This window comes from Marmota flaviventris, chromosome 2 (genome assembly GCF_047511675.1).
Source record: "Marmota flaviventris isolate mMarFla1 chromosome 2, mMarFla1.hap1, whole genome shotgun sequence".
In the NCBI taxonomy this organism is placed as follows: Eukaryota; Metazoa; Chordata; class Mammalia; order Rodentia; family Sciuridae; genus Marmota; species Marmota flaviventris.
In genome coordinates this window covers 98,138,791-98,157,855 of record NC_092499.1, presented here as the reverse complement: position 1 = coordinate 98,157,855, position 19,065 = coordinate 98,138,791, and the positions used below count along the sequence as shown (strand labels likewise).

Here is a 19,065-nt window from a genome sequence, read left to right as displayed (position 1 = left end):
GTGTTCCATAGTGTTGGTAATAAATTATTTTATGAAGATTATATATAGTATACCTAGAAACACTTTTCATTTGATTAGTCAATATTTTTTTAAATTTTAGTTGTTTGAGTTTTTATCTTTTCTAAATTTCTTTCAGCAGAAAGCAGTGGTAGAAGACCATCTACAGAAGATACTCAGGATGTAGATTCCAAAGCAGCTTTACTACCGGTTTGTAGATTTCTATGAAACAAATACATGTAAATGAATACATATTTATTAAAGAAAAGTTAATTGGTGGTGCTGTTCTATATGAAAATTTCAAAAAAAATTTACCTTTGAAAACTTTAATCAATGTTTAGTGGCAGTTATAGAGAAAATTTCTTTTGTAGTATATAGTCAGGAAAAATTTTTGCAGAAGAAAGAAGGGCTGGACCTTTTTGTTTGAGTTAAAAAAAATAATTTCATGAGCTTATTCCTAGCCATTTGATTTTGCAAATTCCCTTTAAAAGTAAGACATCTGACATCCAAAACAAATAGCTTAGGAGAAATAAAAATTTCTTTTATAGTCAGATATGAAGAAAGCAGTGTTAATATAAAATATTAACTTGATAGATTGTGTTGCTAAAAATCATGTTATTAAACAAATTTACATCAATGAAAAGGAGTTGGCCGATGGATTTTCACAGTAACCGATCCTCCTTTTTGGAGAAATACATCCTGAACCTAAACTGCATGCTATTGCAACAAAGTCCCCTTGAAGATGACCTCACAATGCCAAATTAGAAATTTATATTAACAGTATCAGACACCTAATAACAATAGTAGTGTTTTGGGTTGTAGATAATAAAATAACTACATCTAAAGTGGTTAAAAGGCATAAAGGAACATATTTCAAGACATGAGGAAAGGAAAAAAGATACTGTGCTAAAAGACTGCCAAATTTGAAAAGAATCTAGAAATTAAGAATTAAAATGGGTGTGGTGGCACACCCTATAATCCCAGCAGCTTCTGTGGCTTGGGCAAGAAAATCACAAGTTCAAAGCCAGCCTCAGCAACTTAGCAAGGCCCTGTCTCAAAATAAAACATAAAAAGGTCTGGAGATTTGGCTTAGTAGTTAATAAGCACCACTGACACAAATAATAAATAAATACTCAATAGGGGTTAGATAATCTCTTATCCAAAGAGATTACTAAACTGCATCAGAATACATCAGAAAACAAAATGGATAGGTGGAAAATACGTTGAATGTGAAGATACATGGGAAGTGTATCTATTAGACAAAATTTGAAGAACTATAAATGACTTAGAATATGTAAAAATTCAAATTCAGGATCCAAACTAGAGAAATAAAAATATTTATACCTAGAAACATCACCAAATCTGCTGGATAAAAACCATTATATATACAAAGAAGGCTAAGATAAAATGCCTATATATCATTAGCAATTGTTTTTGAATTTCATTGTTTGCATGATTTTAATTTTTCTGTTTGTACTTTGATATTCTTTTGGCAAGGGGCACATTATTTTTAGAATCATAGAAACAAATGTATATTTTGTTACAGTAAGATTGTCATCAAACAATTTGTAGAACTAGAAAAACTATGCTGTGGGAAATAAGACTTCTGAAATTCTTTATTCCACCTTATGGTAGTTATATACATTTATTGTCTTATAAGTTCATTTATATGACACAAGGACTTCATATTGAATTTTTAACCCCTCATTCTTGAAACATACTATAAGAAACAAAAGTGTTAAGCACTTATGTTTCATCTAGAGATTTTTGGTTTTTGAGTTTTTGTTTGTGTTTGTTTTTAACTACAGGATTGGTTACAAGATAGGCCATCAAACAGAGAAATGTAAGTAATCCTTTTTTCAGCTCTTTGCATTATCTCTTTAATGCTCCTTTATTTATAGGTGATTATTATTCTAGCATCTCATATCTTTATATAGATGAGATTGGGAAACATAGTTATACTTTATAATTACATTCTACTAAATCTTCCTAATAGTGAAACAATTTTGATTTGATTTTTTTTTTTAATACTGAGGATTGGACCCAGGGCCTCCTCATACATGCTATGCAAGTGCCCTACCATCCATGATTACTTAGTCTTGTTTCCAACTTTTTCTTGAATAAATTTGTTGAAGTTCAGTACTTAAGTTTTATATATGATTAACTTCTCTGTCCGTCATTCTAATCAAACTTTGCAGTTTCTTTTGGAAAATACTTTGATGATTAGAGCAGTAATACACAGTGTACATTAGAGAGTCTGTATATAGGAAGATTCACTAAAAAACTGATAGGTAATCCAGAATCAAAAGGTGGGAACAAAAGGAAACCTGACAGATAACTGTCCTTGGAAAGTGAAATTTTTTACTACAGATAAAACTTAAGGATAAAAAAGAATCAAAGATAACTTCTGTGTGCCTAACTAGGAAGTAGTATTTTAGGTTTTCTAAGCAAATTTTTAAAGTCTTGTTTTGACACTAATTTGATCCTGGAAGCATGGAGGGTTAACTCTCTGATACAGACCACTTGAGAATTTGAAGAAATTATACATTCCAGTAAGAATCTGAAATGGTTGTGAATATATAGAGAAGAAAATAAACCATGTGCTACATAGGTAAGCAGCTCTTCAAAATGTTTGAGTAGCCTAGCCCTGAGTGGCATTTAGAAGACCTACCTTCATTCAGACCTCTTCAGGGACTGTTATCTTTTATAATCAAAGATACAGGATATAAATACAGAATAGGTGACTGGAAGTTGATCTGAATTCTGGTGTCTTAATAAGGAAATGCTGTCTAACACAGTTGACCCAGAGAAGTATCCAAAAGGTTGGAGTTCGACTTTTGTAGTGCTGAGAAAAAGAGTGGTTATTAGCAGCAGGCAAAGGGATAATGCTTGTGTCAAAATAATTCCTGTAAGCGAATAGTTATATGCTATTAAGGTAAAAATCAACCTTTAAGGTTGGATGGAATATGAAAACTGGAAAGAGAGGCTGCCATAAGCCCTTTACTCCCAAGATCCTTTTGGATCTTTTCCTTTCAGTCCTGAGCAAGGCTGCATAGCTGTATATATGGGTAGAGCAAAGCCTGGAACCCATTTTTCTGTTCTCATTCCACTCTTCTTTCAACTATATGTGGGTGTCTTATTTTGCATTGGAATCCTTGAAATTAAAAGAACTTCCACATGGGGATGGGGTTATGGCTCTGTGGCAAAATGCCTGCCTCACACATGTGAGGTACTGGGTTCCATCCTCAGCACCACATAAAAATAAATAAAGGTATGGTGTCCATCTATAATTTAAAAAATATTTTTTTAAAAAAAAGAACTTCCACTTGTTGCAAATAGACATTGTTATTAAAAATATTTTGAAGATTGTACAAAAAATTGACATTTGAAATTGAATTCTGCAGAATGACATCTATTACTGGTCTCTTGAGTTCCTTTCCCATCAGTACTATTGGAGTATTTTTAGAATCCTGGAAAGTCATTTCAAGACATTGTTATCACAGTGTAATGAATCTCCTACAAATACAGAAGTCATGAAATATTTTACTTAGTTAATATCTTACTTTCAGTTTGACACTAAACTAGGAATGATGTTTATATAGGAATAAACTGAAGATACAATTTATCAATAAACTGACTCACAATAAGGAAGGGGTAGGAAGAATAGTAGTACTTTGGATTAGACAACGGGGAATGAAGGGAAGGGAGGGGGAATGAGAACAGGAAAGATAGAATGAATTGGACATTACTATTCTATGTGAATATATGATTACACAATAATGTAATTCTACATCATGTACAACCAGAAGAATGAGAAAAGTTATACTCCATATATGTACAAAATATGTCAGAATACATTCTACTATCATGTATAACTAATAACAAGTAAAAAATATATTTTAAAAAACAAGTAATCAATAAAATAGTAGATGCATATGGATTTATACATATCTATGTATGAATTAATAGTTGACTAAGGGAAAATGGCAAATATTCAAATGAATGTGAATCCAAACGTCAGAATACTCATGATAGTCCTGTAAAATAGAAAAATTGAATAGTAGCCAGAACTAAAATGTGACACAGCTTTATATTATGCTTTTTATTGTTTTTTTTTTTTTTTTTTTTTAGGCCATCTGAGGAAGGAACATTAAATGGTGAGTCTATGTGGTAAATTTAATTTGAAAATCATATATGACCTATTAAAGTCATTTGTGACCCTTTTACCCTAAGCAAGAGATTTTAGATATCCAAGTTCAAAAAAGCCAAGGTAGCTAGAAAATTTTTCCCAGGAGTTTCTCATTAATACCGATGTTTTGCAAACAAACCAATGAACAATGATCTGTTTTCTGTCACTGCCACCCTTTTATCCCTATTGCTCAGACTGTTTCTTCTCTACTGTTCATTGTTCTAGTAAATTCTTTAAGTCAGATATGTGAAACTTGAGGAAGTTATAATTTACTGCTTTGACTTTGCACTTCTAATCGTGTGCTATTGCATTTACCTCTTAGTATTTCTAGAATCCATCCTCTACTGTATATCCTACTGTGTCTTCAGTTTAGACTATCATTTTTAGTATAAATATACATTAAGAATAATTCAATAAACCCTCAGGGAATTCTCATAAAAAGAGTATACCCATGTAATCAACACCCCAAAAAACAGAATATTGTCAATATCCCAGCTCTTTTCTGGCTTCTTATTACACCCCTGTATTAACACAGTGAAGTCATGTTGTGTGTGTGTGTGTGTGTGTGTGCACGCGTGCACGCTGTGTGTGTGTGTATATATATATATATGGAATCATACAATATGTAATATTTATGTATGTCTGGCTTCTAGTTATTTTTATGAAATTTATCAATGTAGGGGTGTATTGTGGTAATTTGTACATTCTTGGTACTTCATGTATTTCCTTATGTGAGTATATTAAATTTATCCATTCTAATATTTGATGAGCATTTTAGTAGCTCCCAGTATATGGCTCTTCTGATTTCTGTCATTATGAGCATTTTTGTTCATATTGTTTGGTAAACATAAGTACTCCTTTCTGTTGGTTACATGCCTAGGGGTGGAATTGCTGGGTTGTAGGGTATGTACTATGTTCATATTCAGTGGTTACTGCCAAATAGGTTTTCAAGATGGTTATACCATTTTCCGCTCCCTGCTTTTAGTTTTACTTCTAGCCTGTGTTCTTCACCAAAATGTTTTTTCTAAAAGATCTCATTTTGTCATTCTTCTGCTCCATATTTTTCTCACTGTCAGTCAATAAAATCTATTTGCTTTCTAGTGTGGCATATTAGGCTCTTAACAAGTTGATATTCCTTGCTTCTGTAGCTTCACCTCCTTCAGGTATGCTTATACTCTTGCTCATTAATTTGTAATCTTGGCTGCATATTCAAATCACTTGTAGAGAATCAATCATGATGATACATACTTACAGAATTAGAAATAATTTGGACTAAGGTCTCTGTATCCACTGAGGAATTTAAAACACTTATGGTCATTGTGATGAATATAAATTAGTTCAGTTCATATTAAATCATTTCCCAATGTAGTGTTCAGTTTAATACTTTCATACCTTTGCATCTTCTTGTTCCATTTAAAAGTGAAAACTTCAGAAAATTTAGAGATGAGAGTGTCTCTCTGGAGAAATGTATTTCACATTCCTGAAGTTCATCTTCTCATGACGGACTTGCTAAAATGGTTACATGGTTACATACCTCAAACCCCAAAAGTCATAAATAAAAACTCTTTTTTGAGTGGGAGGAATTGGAAGAGTACGGTTTGTGGCAAGAGAATGTGAAGCATCACGCACTTCTTCCCTTTCAGGTGTCTGGTGTATAGTAACCATCTAATCTGGCATAATGGGGAAATAAGGCACATAATGGTCGTATTTCTTTACTTATTTTTTTCTATTTTTATGAGGAGAGGTTACATAAAGGATATATAGGGTATTATATGAAAATGTCTGAACAAAAAATAATGTTGCACTAGTACTTTTAAAAATAGTCTCATTTGTGTATTTGCATTTTAGGTCTTGCTTCTCCATTTAAGCCTGTCATGGATACAAATTATTATTATTCAGGTCAGTAATATAAAAGACAAAATTTAGTAATATTGTGAACTTTTAGAGATTTCATTATTTCTCTTATTTTTATGCAGCTGTGGAAAGAAATAACTTGATGAGATTATCCCAGAGCATTCCATTCACACCTGTGCCTCCAAGAGGTAAATCTCAAAAATAAGGAGATGAAAGGGAAAGTAAATTTTTCACTGATTTTTTAGTTATAGCATAGAACATGGGTGGGGACAAAAAGAAAAAGGATCACTAAGAAATGTCAATTTCATATAAATTCTTAATTAGTCTACTACATAAGAGAGGTATACTTAAGTAGAAAAAAAATTAGAAGTTTTTAATTTCTCTATTACTGGCATACCCACAAAGAAAGGTGTACTGTAATTCAGGAAAGTTCTGCCTAATAACAAAAGCATAGATAAATTTATATCACAGGATCTGTGGAACAGATAGCTCTAACTTCCTCCTAAAATTTAACTCCGAGATGTTTAGAATTTCAGTTGCTTTCTCTAAGTTTATCTTTAAAATGTTCATTATTTCAAAAATGTTTTGTCTTTATACATGAATTCAGAGATATTAAGGAAGAATATTGATTTCCTGTCATTCATCATACTAAACTTCTAAAAAACTATACTTCTTTCATTTTATCTTCTATTTATTCCTTACTTACCCAAAGATACCTGCAAATTTTTATTCTACTTTGTCATTTTTAAGGACTCATAATTTGATTTTAAACTCTGTCCATTCACATTGCAGGTGAGCCTGTCACGGTGTACCGATTGGAAGAGAGTTCACCCAGCATATTAAATAACAGCATGTCTTCTTGGTCACAACTAGGCCTCTGTGCCAAAATAGAGTTTTTAAGTAAAGAGGAGATGGGAGGAGGTTTACGAAGAGCTGTTAAAGTTCAGTGTACCTGGTCAGAACATGATATCCTCAAATCAGGGCATCTTTATATTATTAAATCTTTTCTTCCTGAGGTGGTTAACACATGGTCAAGTATTTATAAAGAGGATACAGTTCTGCATCTCTGTCTCAGAGTAAGTATCAGTGAATATATAACTGTGTAATGTAAGAACTTTGTTTTTTCACTTCTAGAGTGAATAAGCAAAATCCATTTTTAGTTTAAATATTAATCAAGGGATTTCCCTTCTTCTATAGGAAATTCAACAACAGAGAGCAGCACAGAAACTCACATTTGCCTTCAATCAAATGAAACCCAAATCCATACCATATTCTCCAAGGTAAACCTTTACATTTTTCTATGATATTTTTCTGTAATATTTTAGAATTATGTGGCTAGCAGTTTCTTGACCTTCATTATTAATGTTAAATAATTTATTCATGATCCAGATCAATTAGAATTTTCTTAACCAAACTGGTGGTAATATCTGTAACTGTTTTTCGTAAGGTTCCTTGAAGTTTTCCTGCTGTATTGCCATTCAGCAGGACAGTGGTTTGCTGTGGAAGAATGTATGACTGGAGAATTTAGAAAATACAACAATAATAATGGCGATGAGATTATTCCAACTAATACGTTAGAAGAGATCATGCTAGCCTTTAGCCATTGGACTTATGAATATACCAGAGGGGAATTGCTGGTACTTGATTTACAAGGTAAGTTTATTAAAATATTGCTATGGTGAAATTGTGTAATAAGTTCTTACCTATTTATGTGTTATTGAATCTGCTAATTTAAAATCTTAGATTGATAGAAGCTATAAAATAAGTCAATCAGCAGTAGAATATGGCCATCAGGGCTTTGAATAATGAAATTTGGCTATCTTAATTGTTGTAAAGGTAAAACATTTTGATAAGCATATGCAGCCTTTAGTATTTCATCAGCTGAATTTCTCAGTTTCCCAAGTGGTCTCTCCACATGGCTAAGTAGCTTGGGCTTTCTCACATAGCATGGTAGTTTCAGGTATTTGGACTTTTTACACGGCAATTGTTTTCTGTTAGGGAGAAAGTAGAAATACTTAGGGCTAGGCCCACATTCCTTGCTTCACATGTTTCCTGGTCAAGGCAAGTCTTTTGTTGTTGTTGTTATTGTTGTTTTTATTACTGGGGATTGAACCCAGAAGTATTTTACCATTGAGCTACATCTCCAGCCCTTTTTATTTCTTATTTTGAGGCAGGGTCTCACTAAGTTGCTTAGGTACTTGCTAAGTTGCTAAAGCTGGTTTTGAGCTTGGAGATTCTCCTGCCTCCGCCTCCCAAGTCACTGAGATTACAGGCAAGCACCACCAAGTCCAGCACTCAAGGCAGGTTATAAGGGCAGCTAGGATTCAGGGGAAGGAAAATATATTCCAGCACTTGGTGGGTGGTAGAACAGTATATAAACAGGGTATGAAAAATTCCTCGCTGGGGTTGTAGATCAGTGGTAGAGCACTTGCCTTGCACATATGAGGCCCTGGGTTCGATCCTCAGCACCACATAAAAATAAATAAATAAAAATAAAGATATTGTGTCCATCTACAACTAAAAAAATTTTTGAAAAAATTCTTTACAACCATTTTAGAAGATAACTCTGATGTACATGTGAAAGAAGAAAAAGAAATTGTAGCTGTGAGAAAACAGCTTTGCTTGAAGTCATGTCTCTTCAGCTTTACAACAGTGTCAAAGGAAAGTTAAATAGGCAATTAGCATCCCTCTGCTTGGATAATATTTTCATATATAATTTTTCTTCATAAAGAACAGCCTTAATTTCAAATGTAAACTCAGATCATATTTTTAAGTCACATAAGAATAATTGTCTAGAATGTTTATCATTCAGTAACTTACAGATACCAATGTAAAAATTTATTTAAGGGGCTGGGGTTATGCCTCACAGATGTGAGGCACTGGGTTCGATCCTCAGCACCACAAAAAAAAAATAAATAAAATAAAGGCATTGTGTCCATCCTCAACTAAAGATATTTTTTTTAAGTAAGTAAATAAATAAAAGCATTGTGTCCATCTACAACTAAAAATATTTTTTTAAATTTATTTAAAAGCAAACAGTTTATTGATTCAGCTCAGTGAAAATTTGTGTAAATATAACTTTTTCAGTAGTTCATCATTTTATGTACCTTACTAACTTGGTGTGTAGTATATAGTAAAAACTTGCTCTTTTATTAGTTAGGTCAGCTATATTCTTATAATATTCTAATAAGATTCTTCAGTATGTATCTCTTAATTTTCTTCAAGTTGCAAGTAAATGAGACCAAACAAAATTTCCTGCTTTATTTTTATTTAATTAAAAGGGTGGTAATTATTTTCAGTGAGCAAAGTACAGTTGAATTGACCCTTAAACAACATGAATTTTAACTACACAGATCTACTTAAATATGGATTTCTTTTTTGCAGGTTTGTGATAATTTTTAAAAATTCACAGATGAACCATATAGTGTAGAGTTACCAAAAAAATAAGAAAATGTTAGGTATGTCATGAATGTATAAAATATCTGTAGGAAATAGTCTATTTTATCATTTTACTACCATAAAATATATTCAAATTTATGATAAAGAGCTAGAATTTATCAGTATTTATGCATACAGGGTGCACATGGTGCCATTGCAGTCAAGAGAAATGTAAACAAATGTAAAGAAGTTGTCAGCCTGGGGATATAGCTCAGTGGTAGTGTTTATCTACCTAGCTGCACAAGGCCATAGGTTCTATCCCCAGTACCAAAAAAATAAAAAATTTTTTAAAAGGTAAGAAGGTAAGAAATTTTTAATAAATGTAAAGACATGATATTAACTCATAACTGCATAAAATTAACTACAACACATATTGTATTACTATAAAAATTTTATAGTCACTTTCTCTTGCTAGTTCAGATGTTCCAAGCATCCATTTAAAATGCTGTGTGACCTAGTGTGACAACATATACCTATAATCCCAGCTACTCAGGAAGCTGATTCAGGAGGATTGCAAGTTCAAGACCAGCCTGGGCAACTTAATAGACTATGTCTCAAAATAAGAAAATAAATAAAAGGGCTGGGAGTATAGCTTAGTGATAGAGCACTTGCCTACTGTGCTTGAGGCTCTTGGTTCAAGCCCCAGCACCACCACCCAATAGATAGATAGATAGATAGAGTACTGCAGTTCATCTTAGAAATTGTAATCTCTTGACATTCTCCTATATTCTTCACTGTATAATACATAATATATGTTAATCAGCTATGTTCTCAGTAAGCCTTCCAGTCAACAGCAGGTTATTAATTAAAGTATTGGGAGAGTCAGAAGTTATACACAGAAGCTGAATGCATTGGCATGAGCCTGTAATCCCAGCAATTCAGGAGGCTAAGGCAGGAGGATTGCAAATTTGAGGCCAGCTTCAGCAATTTAGCAAGGGTGTAAATAACTTAATGAAATTGTGTCTCAAAATAAAAAGGACTAGGGATGTAGCTGTTATAAAATGCCCCAGGGTTCAATCATCAATACCCCAAAAAAGAAAAAAAAAAATATATATATATATATATATATACACACACACAGAGTTTGATTGGTAGTGAGTGGCAGGCCTTGGCCCTTGCCTCTAACTTCGTCACTGCCAACACTAAGCCTGGCATCATGGATAACAGATGGAGCCATGTTGCAGGCAGCCTCACATCAGTGGTACCCACCAGCCGAGACAAAAGCAGACAAGAATCTCATCACAGGAAAAATTTTGGGAGCAGTTAAATAAAGGTTCAGTGTAAGAAATGGATACAGTTTTATTAACAGGAATAACATCAAGGAAGATACATTTATATGCCAGACTACCATAAAGAATAACCTAAGGAAGTACCTTTACAGTGTAAGAGTGAAGGTGGAGTTTAATGTTATTAAAGGAGAAAAGGATAAAGAAGCAATAGACGTGATGGTCCTTGGTGGAGTTCCAGTTCAAGGCTGGAAAATATATACAGTAGACCGTAACCATTCAGTCATAGTCTTTGTGCATTTACCAGCAGATTTACCAAAATAGTGGGAAAAGAATGAGGGATATGAGAGCATTTCTGAAGGCCAGTTCCAACAATGCTGGTCCTTCTACAGGTGAAGATTCCCACCTTATTACATGCAGAGACCCTATGCGTCGACCACAGTATTCCAATTCTCCTGTACAGGGAGAAGTGATGGAGGGTGCTGACAACCAGGGTACAAGGTAGACCCATGAGACAGAATGTGTATCAGGGTTATAGACCACGATTCAGCAGGGATTTCTCTCCAAAGACATACTAGAAAGGACGGCAATAAAGAGGATAAGGAAAATCAAGGAGATGAGACCCAAGGTTAGTAGCCATCTCAGCATCAGTACTGCTTCCATTTTGGTTACCCACACAGACACCCAAAAAATCTTAAATCACAAGATGGCAAAGAGACAGCTCACCCATCAGATGAGATTTTGCTCCCTTCAAGACTGAGCAGGACAGGGTTTATTAAATGTCTGCTTACCATCTCAACCATCACCTCAACACAAAGAAATGAATATGAAATTCCAGCAATAAAATAAACAAAAAGATTGGAGCTGAGTACCATAAGTGCTTGCCTTTTGCCCAGATAACTAAAACTATCTGCGTTATCTATGCAGTGTGGGGCTTTTCTTATTTTTACCAAAAGATTTCTCTTTTTGGTAATAAGAAATATGTTTGTTTTTGTTTGATCTAGTTTTTCTCAATACACTTTTAAAGGTTTTTAAAACTTGCTCATATCTGGTCAAGATTTTTAGGGACCTCATTTTTAACTTATAATGAAAGTTTGCAGCAATTTTTTTTTTTTTTAAAGTTAACAAACAGCAAGCACTTGTTAATAAAGAAAGACCTGGAAAAACTTTTGAAAATATTATGTGCATATATTTGACTGCACAGGAAATCAGTACCCCTACCCTTACATCATTCAAAGGTGATCTATAATTGTGATTTTCTTTATATAATTAATGTGTTCATAAAGCCTTTTTTTTTTTTTTTGATGGACACAATACCTTTATTTTTATGTGGTGCAGAGGATTGAACCCAGTGCTTCACATACGCCAGGCAAGTGCTCTGCCACTGAGCCCCAGCCCCATAAAGCCATTTTTGAAGGAATATTTTAGATGATTCCTATATAATTTAACATTAAAAATATAAACAACAAAGTGTTCCCATCCTTAATGTTTCTTTACTTCCATAAAGACACACACAAATGAAAATACCCCCTCCTTAATTTTTTATCATTTTGTTGTGTTGTGATGGTTTTCCCAAAACTGCGATCAGGAGATGTATATTTTTTTTCACTTGTTTTTGCCACCTAACAATATACCATGGATATATTTTAGGTTGTTATTTATTAAATCTAAGTTATTTCTTTTAATAGTTTTGTGATAGTCTGTATAGCATTTATAGCCTTTATTGACACTATAAACAGTGCTGCTGCAAACATACACATGCATTGCTTGCTACTTTTATTTCCATAAAGTAGGTTCCTAAATGGGCTTAGTAAAAAGAAAAAGCAGTTTTTGAAAGTACCTCCATAGAAAGCTGAATTTATATTCAGCATTGTATTCAAATGCCCATTTCTTTACAGACTCTCCAGTGTTGAATATTCCTTATCTTTGCCAATCTGTTGGGTGGAAAAGAGTATTGCATTTTAATTCTGATGTTTTTTTTCTTTTGTGGATAAACCATTTAATTAGGTTTCATTCTAATAGGTTAAATTTGCTGATTATTCAAAATGTCAGTAGGTGGTATTTATATATGAATATGAGAGACTAGAAAGATTTAACCATGCTTGTAATAACTCTGGAGGGGGCTAGAGCTGAAGATGTTCATAATCTTACTTTTTATGTTCTGAATATCTTTATAATTTTATTACATATTAACATGTGATTTTTTTTTCTTAAATCAAAAATGTTTCTTTTAAAAGTCCTATGGATTTATGCTTCTTTATGTACCAAATTGTCCTTTGCTAATAACTAAGGTGGATCAAGGGCAGACTGTATAGACCTTTCACATAAGGCCCTGTTGAATCAGAAACTGGGTACCAATAGGAGCTTACATGCCTACTTTCTCACTTTGACATTTAACTCTCATTCACATCACAGGATCTATGTCTGTTCCTGGTGGGATGCCGAGGTTATAAATCAAGTTATGAAATATTAAGAGAGAAGAACTTATACTCCTTTGAATAATTTTAACATTGTAATGATGGATGATGTGGTAAAATAACCTCTAGACTTTTATTATGCAAACGTCAATGTTAATATCAATTATGTAATAAAAATTTTTGTCTTTTTTACATATACATAAAGGTGTGGGTGAAAATTTGACTGACCCATCTGTGATAAAAGCAGAAGAAAAGAGGTAATAAGTTTTAACAATTTCATTAAGGCATATTTTCAGATTCTACATTTCTGTTTGCATAAATTTTCTTTTTTTTTTTTTAATCAATTTCACAGATCCTGTGATATGGTTTTTGGCCCAGCGAATCTAGGAGAAGATGCAATTAAAAACTTTAGAGCAAAACATCACTGTAATTCTTGCTGTAGAAAGCTTAAACTTCCAGGTAAAAAAATGTCTTAATATAGTACATAAATTGTTAGCCAAGGTAGTTACTACAATAGTAATAGCCAATAGTAATAACTACTTGGCTAAGGTTAGGTAGCCAACTAATTTGGCCAAGTTAAGGCTAAGGCTAGAGGTACAAATATTTGATTTAATGGTCTCTAATTTTTTCAACCTCAGCAGCAACCCAATCCAGTTCCCTTCTTTTGTAGATAGTGTAATTAGTTGAGATTACTTATGATTACACCCATTGGTTAATAACACAATCAAAACTGAGCTATAATTGCATATCTCTCTACTATTCTTGGTATAGTACAGCTACATATTAGTTTGTATTCCCTAAGGCCATACTGCATAGTCTTGAAGTAAAATTTAATTAAAAAAAAAAAATGCATGTAGTTGTGAACATGTATTTGGGTCATTTTATGTAGACTATTTTTCAGATTAAAATAACAGTTCATATTTTGAGTATCAGTTCTTTTTTATATTCATGTAAAGGTACAAGAGTGTAAGCATGACCATGCTTGATTTAAATTATAAATTTGATATTACTGCATAAAGGTTTCTAATTCTATTCTCATCTGTCATAACTCCTTAACCTGTTTTGTCCCATTATCCCAAATGTGGAACACTTATAAAAACATGGATATAGTATATATAATATGATATAGATTATAGTAAGAATATTTTAATGATTATAATGTGATTATATTTCTGACATATTTAAATACAATATTTCCAACTTATTTTAATACACCTGTGTCAATTTCATTGAAATGTTCACAGAATTGAAAACTTAGAACTTGATGGTTTAAGGGTTAAGTGATTTCATCCTGTCTCATGGCTATAAATGCATTTTACATACTGACTGTACCAAGTTTATCTAAAGACTTAACTACTTTCTTGTGCTCCTGTTTCTGATATCCTAAAGTATCTTTATAGTAACATATCTATTCCAGAGCTCTTGATTTTTCATCTCCCACCCCTACACACAAGTCTCCACTTCTACATTTCACTAATGCCTGACCCAGCTAGCTGCTCAACCTCTAAATTAAAACTATCCAGTGTCTTTTCCCTCACTTTTCATGACCAATCCATCAAGTTCTATATACTCTTATTCTGAAATCTCCCCTAAAATTCATCATTTCTTTTTCATTTTAATTGGCACCATCTTGTTTCTTGGATGGCTGCCATTTACCCCTAACTTCACATGTCCATTAGAATATTTATTTAAAACAAATCAGATTATAGTTCTCCCGTGAGACTGCTTAAAACCTTCCAGTAGATTTATTTTAATCTGTGTTATACATCATAGTTTACATTCCCTAAATCAAGGGTTGGTGAACTTTTATAAAGGACAGGTAAGTGTTTTCTACTTTGTGGCCATGCGGTCTGTGTCTCAGCTACCTAATTATACCATCACAGTGCAGAAACAGTTGTAGACAATAAACAAAGAACTTGGCTGCATTGCAGCAAAATTATTTATAAAAATATGCAACAGGCCAAATTTAGCCCACAGGTTATAGTTTGACAATGCTTGGCCATCAACTGCTGCTTGACCTCATTTTCTGCTAGTCTTCTCACTTGCTATACATAAGTCACACTGTCTACATGCCACTGTTAGAGTATATCAAGTCTTAATTCTTTCTTAGTCTTTATAGTTAACCTTCTATCTTCCTAGAACATTCCTTTTAGAATTTTAATTTACTTCTCAATATTCAGGTCTGTACTCAAGAGAGTCTCTTCCTCAGGCTTTTCTGCCCAGCCCTGTCTGAAAGAATCACCCTCTCATCTGGCCCTTATCATACTTCATCATATTCTTCTCTTCAAAGCACTTGTTACTGTTTCTAATTGTATTGTTTTTCAATTTGCTTATTTTCTATCATCCACTATAATATAGGCTCCATGAACAAGGACCTTGTCTGCCTTTTCGTTTGTATATTTCCAAATTTATATGAATGGCTGCTGATTAATAATGATCAGTGTGTAATAATTGTGTTTGTTCAATGAATGATTTCATTTTTATGTATATAAATTTTGTGATCATTAAATATATAACTGCAGAAAATAAGGTCTAATGTTTAGAGGAAAATTTATTAATAAAATGTTCTTAATTCTCCATTTCTAAGAAATACTGACTTTTTTTTGTTGTTGTTGTTCGGGTTGGTGAATGTAGATCTGAAGAGGAATGACTATACACCTGATAAGATTATATTTCCTCAGGAAGAACCTTCAGATTTGAATCTTCAGCCTGGAAATTCCACCAAAGAATCAGAATCAACTAATTCTGTTCGTTTGATGTTATAATATTACTGAATCATTGGTTTTGCCTACACTTCCCTCAATGTTACTATGTCACTTTCCTTCAGGAAGAAATTGTTAATATAGAAAAGGTGTGTGCAAATTGAATTTGTTGACCCCAGCACAGTTTAAAGGTCAATATTCTTTTGACCTAATTAGTCAATTAGAAACTCCCTATAGGATTCAGTGGACAGCTGAAGAAATTTTAAAGGTAATGGAAAATTAATATTTAAAAATTTTGAAGGGCTCTTAAGCAGAGGGTGTCATTTTACTTAGTTCTGATGAGGGTGATGATTCCCTCTTATGTGGTGCAATACCATTAACCAAAGTTAGGTGTCTGTGCACATTTTATTGGCAGCTGGTTTATTGCCATTCAGCTAGAGAAATGAAGAAAACACTTAGCCTTTGGTTAAATGGCAGTCAGAAGTCTTCCTCGCTGTGTTCAGTGATGTCACTAACTCTCTACTAGATGCTTGTTGGACATGAAAAAGGTGACTTCTAATTCTAGGTTCATGGAAATATAAAAAGCCTCAGCTGAAGACCATTTTCTAAGAAAGACTTTATTTATGAATCAGGGTTAGGCTCCTTATTTAAAGATAGAGCCATTTTTTTGTTAGAGCCCAATTGTGCAAAAGTATTAGTTTTTTGTTTTGTTTTGTTTTGTTTTGTTTTTTAACATTGTCTTATCAAGCCACTGTTAAGCAGAAGAAAGCCATGGTAAAAGGAGATATTTAACTCGCTCTTCAAGGGAATGAGAAAAGTTACTTTTTCCCTATCTGTGTCTGTAGTGGAAGTTACATACTTCCCCAAAGATGTTATTGACCAGTATATCAAATCAGAATGTAAAAGTGAGCTCTTGCTTTTATTTAAAATTATGTGGGAACATCTGAACATGAATGTTGTTTGTGGTACTTATTTAAGAGATTAAATGAATTGGATCATCATTATGTAATGTCGGGAGATTGCAATGCAACTATGCCAATAAAATGTAATTTAACTGCCCCAGATATTTTTGAATATTCAGCGACAACAAGAAAAGCTTTTCATCTAAAGTTTTATGCTTTGATTTTTTTCCTTTTTTTTTTTTTTTTCTTGTTGTTTCCTAGGTACTAGTTTTAATTATTATTTGGAAGGGAGCAATGTAAAGCTTATTTGTATTCAGTAGTGTATCTCATAGATACAGACAAGGCAAGCAGAGATAAGCTGTTTAAATAGTGTTTAATATTGATGGGGGGGGGAGAAAGAAAAAGTGTATTACTTAAAAGATATTATACTATATACATTTTGTATATCATTAAATCTTTAAAAGAAATTAAATAAATTTATTCTTGTTTACAGATGTTTAGTGAGTTTAATCATTCTTTAAAAATATTTGACATTTTCAGGATATCAGTTTATTTTCAGAGTAATGAACCATTTTTATACACCTATGCTTTTTGATGTCCTATTTGTATGATGTTTAAATGACACTTGTTTCCTGTACTGTTTTTTTTTTTCCTTAAGTTTCTTGCTGATCAGAAAAGGTGATTATCTGTTCGCATTTAATTTCATGTTGCTTATTTTCACAAGATAATAATAGCTAAGAATTAGTTTGTACTGTTTGTCAGGCATTGCTCTAAGTATTTCGTATTTATTAATTTATTTAATTCTTATAATGATTTTATTAAATAAGTATTAAGGATTGTTATCCTGTGTTGCAGATTAGAAAATCGAAGTGCTAGAGAGGTGAAGTAGCTTTCCTGAGATTTTTGTACTTTAGTATGTAGTAGAGTTAAGATTCAAACTCAGCCAGATTGTCTTTCCTCTGTGCTCTTAAGCCACATGTTTTATTGACTCTCAAGCATAGTGACTAGGTGGTTAGCACCTAATCACTGATGGCTTCTGTACCATTTCCTGCTCACTCTGCTGAAACAGATCTTCTCCATTAACCCACTAAGTCCCAAGTTTTCAGTTCTGAAAATATTTTAATGAAATTGATATACGTGCATTAAAATAGGTCAGAAGTAATAATTTAGAGCTTATATATAATTTGTTAATATTAATAGCTTTAATGAATATTATTACTATTTACCTATTGCTTTTCTCAAAATAATAGAACTCTAAAAAACATTTATTTCAGAGTTACCTTGATTGATATATTTGTTGTACAATTTGAATTTTGCTTGTTTGTGATGCTGGGGCTTGAACCCAGGGCCTTGCACGTGCTAGGCAAACACTCTGCCACTGAACTACATCCCCAGCCCTTCAATTTGTGTTTTTTAGGTATTCCTTAAATGAGCTAATGGGGTGACTTTTTTGGTTAATTCATGACAGTAAAAGTTTATCTATAAGTTGCATTTTTCACCATAAAGAAAAATTATCACTGCTCATTATATTACTCCATGGTCAGAAATTGTCATTTGCTAAGTCTCTAAATTTTTTTCTTCTTAATCTCATCCTCTGGAGAGAATGAAACACTTTTACTAGATTAATTCTTTGAATTTTTGGAATTCTCTTCTGCAGATGTTCTCTAATAATATGCCTTCTTCAATCTGTTGATGCATGTGTACCATTATTCTGTTAGAAGTAATGCATGTTGATTTATTGTGACATAGAAAATATTTTAAAGATATAAAGGAAAATTACACATCTTTCTCACCCTCAAGTCAGACTATGTTGCTTTCATAGCTACTGTCTATGTATTCACCACAGTAGATTGCACACTTCACAGAGAGAAAGGATCCTCAGATTTTTCACCAGGTAGTTAACCCCTTGCATGATACACAGTTTGTGGGAGGCACAGTAAAAAATATGAATGTTAAAAATGTTTTTTCACAATACCATCCTCTCTTAAGGAAGATCACAATGATGCTCTCTTACATATTTAAGTAGACAATTGAAGCAAGAGTACACAATAAACAGCTGCTTATTATTTAAAAAGAGATCATTTGCAGGAAAGTGTGTGTCTGCACTGCAGAGATTTTTTAATCATCCTTATTTATTGTATCTGTTGTTGTTTTTACACAAGGCATCTGTATTATAGGTCCCAGATGATGTTAGCTTTCTCTTAGGCAAATTCTAAGCCAAGCTTCTGATCCTCTCTAGAATATGTTTTCCTTTTGTAGGCTTTTTGGAAATTCCTTTAAGCAGAGTTCTTTCCCTGGGGTCTTGTTGGTCATGGAGATGGGAGAGGATATAATTATTCT

At 32.8% G+C, this 19,065-nt stretch overlaps 1 protein-coding gene and 1 pseudogene across 5 annotated transcripts in view; both read left to right on the top strand.

Moving 5' to 3' along the window:
- Positions 1-17,217, top strand: part of Trpm7 (transient receptor potential cation channel subfamily M member 7) — a 104,272-nt gene extending 87,055 nt beyond the window's left edge. For 4 of the 5 annotated variants that reach the window (XM_071608253.1, XM_027925829.3, XM_071608254.1 and 1 more), the window contains 11 exons: positions 137-207; positions 1,806-1,840; positions 4,129-4,154; positions 6,035-6,085; positions 6,163-6,228; positions 6,833-7,116; positions 7,238-7,320; positions 7,488-7,693; positions 13,327-13,378; positions 13,474-13,580; positions 15,756-17,217. In XM_071608253.1, coding sequence (XP_071464354.1) covers positions 137-207; positions 1,806-1,840; positions 4,129-4,154; positions 6,035-6,085; positions 6,163-6,228; positions 6,833-7,116; positions 7,238-7,320; positions 7,488-7,693; positions 13,327-13,378; positions 13,474-13,580; positions 15,756-15,886 — 1,112 coding nt within the window. In that variant the 3' untranslated portion in view covers positions 15,887-17,217. The remainder of the gene's footprint in view (positions 1-136; positions 208-1,805; positions 1,841-4,128; positions 4,155-6,034; positions 6,086-6,162; positions 6,229-6,832; positions 7,117-7,237; positions 7,321-7,487; positions 7,694-13,326; positions 13,379-13,473; positions 13,581-15,755) is intronic. The other variant, XM_071608252.1, reaches the window with a different exon arrangement.
- LOC139704724 (Y-box-binding protein 1 pseudogene) lies at positions 7,700-13,317 on the top strand (annotated as a pseudogene).
- Positions 17,218-19,065: the final 1,848 nt, after the last annotated feature.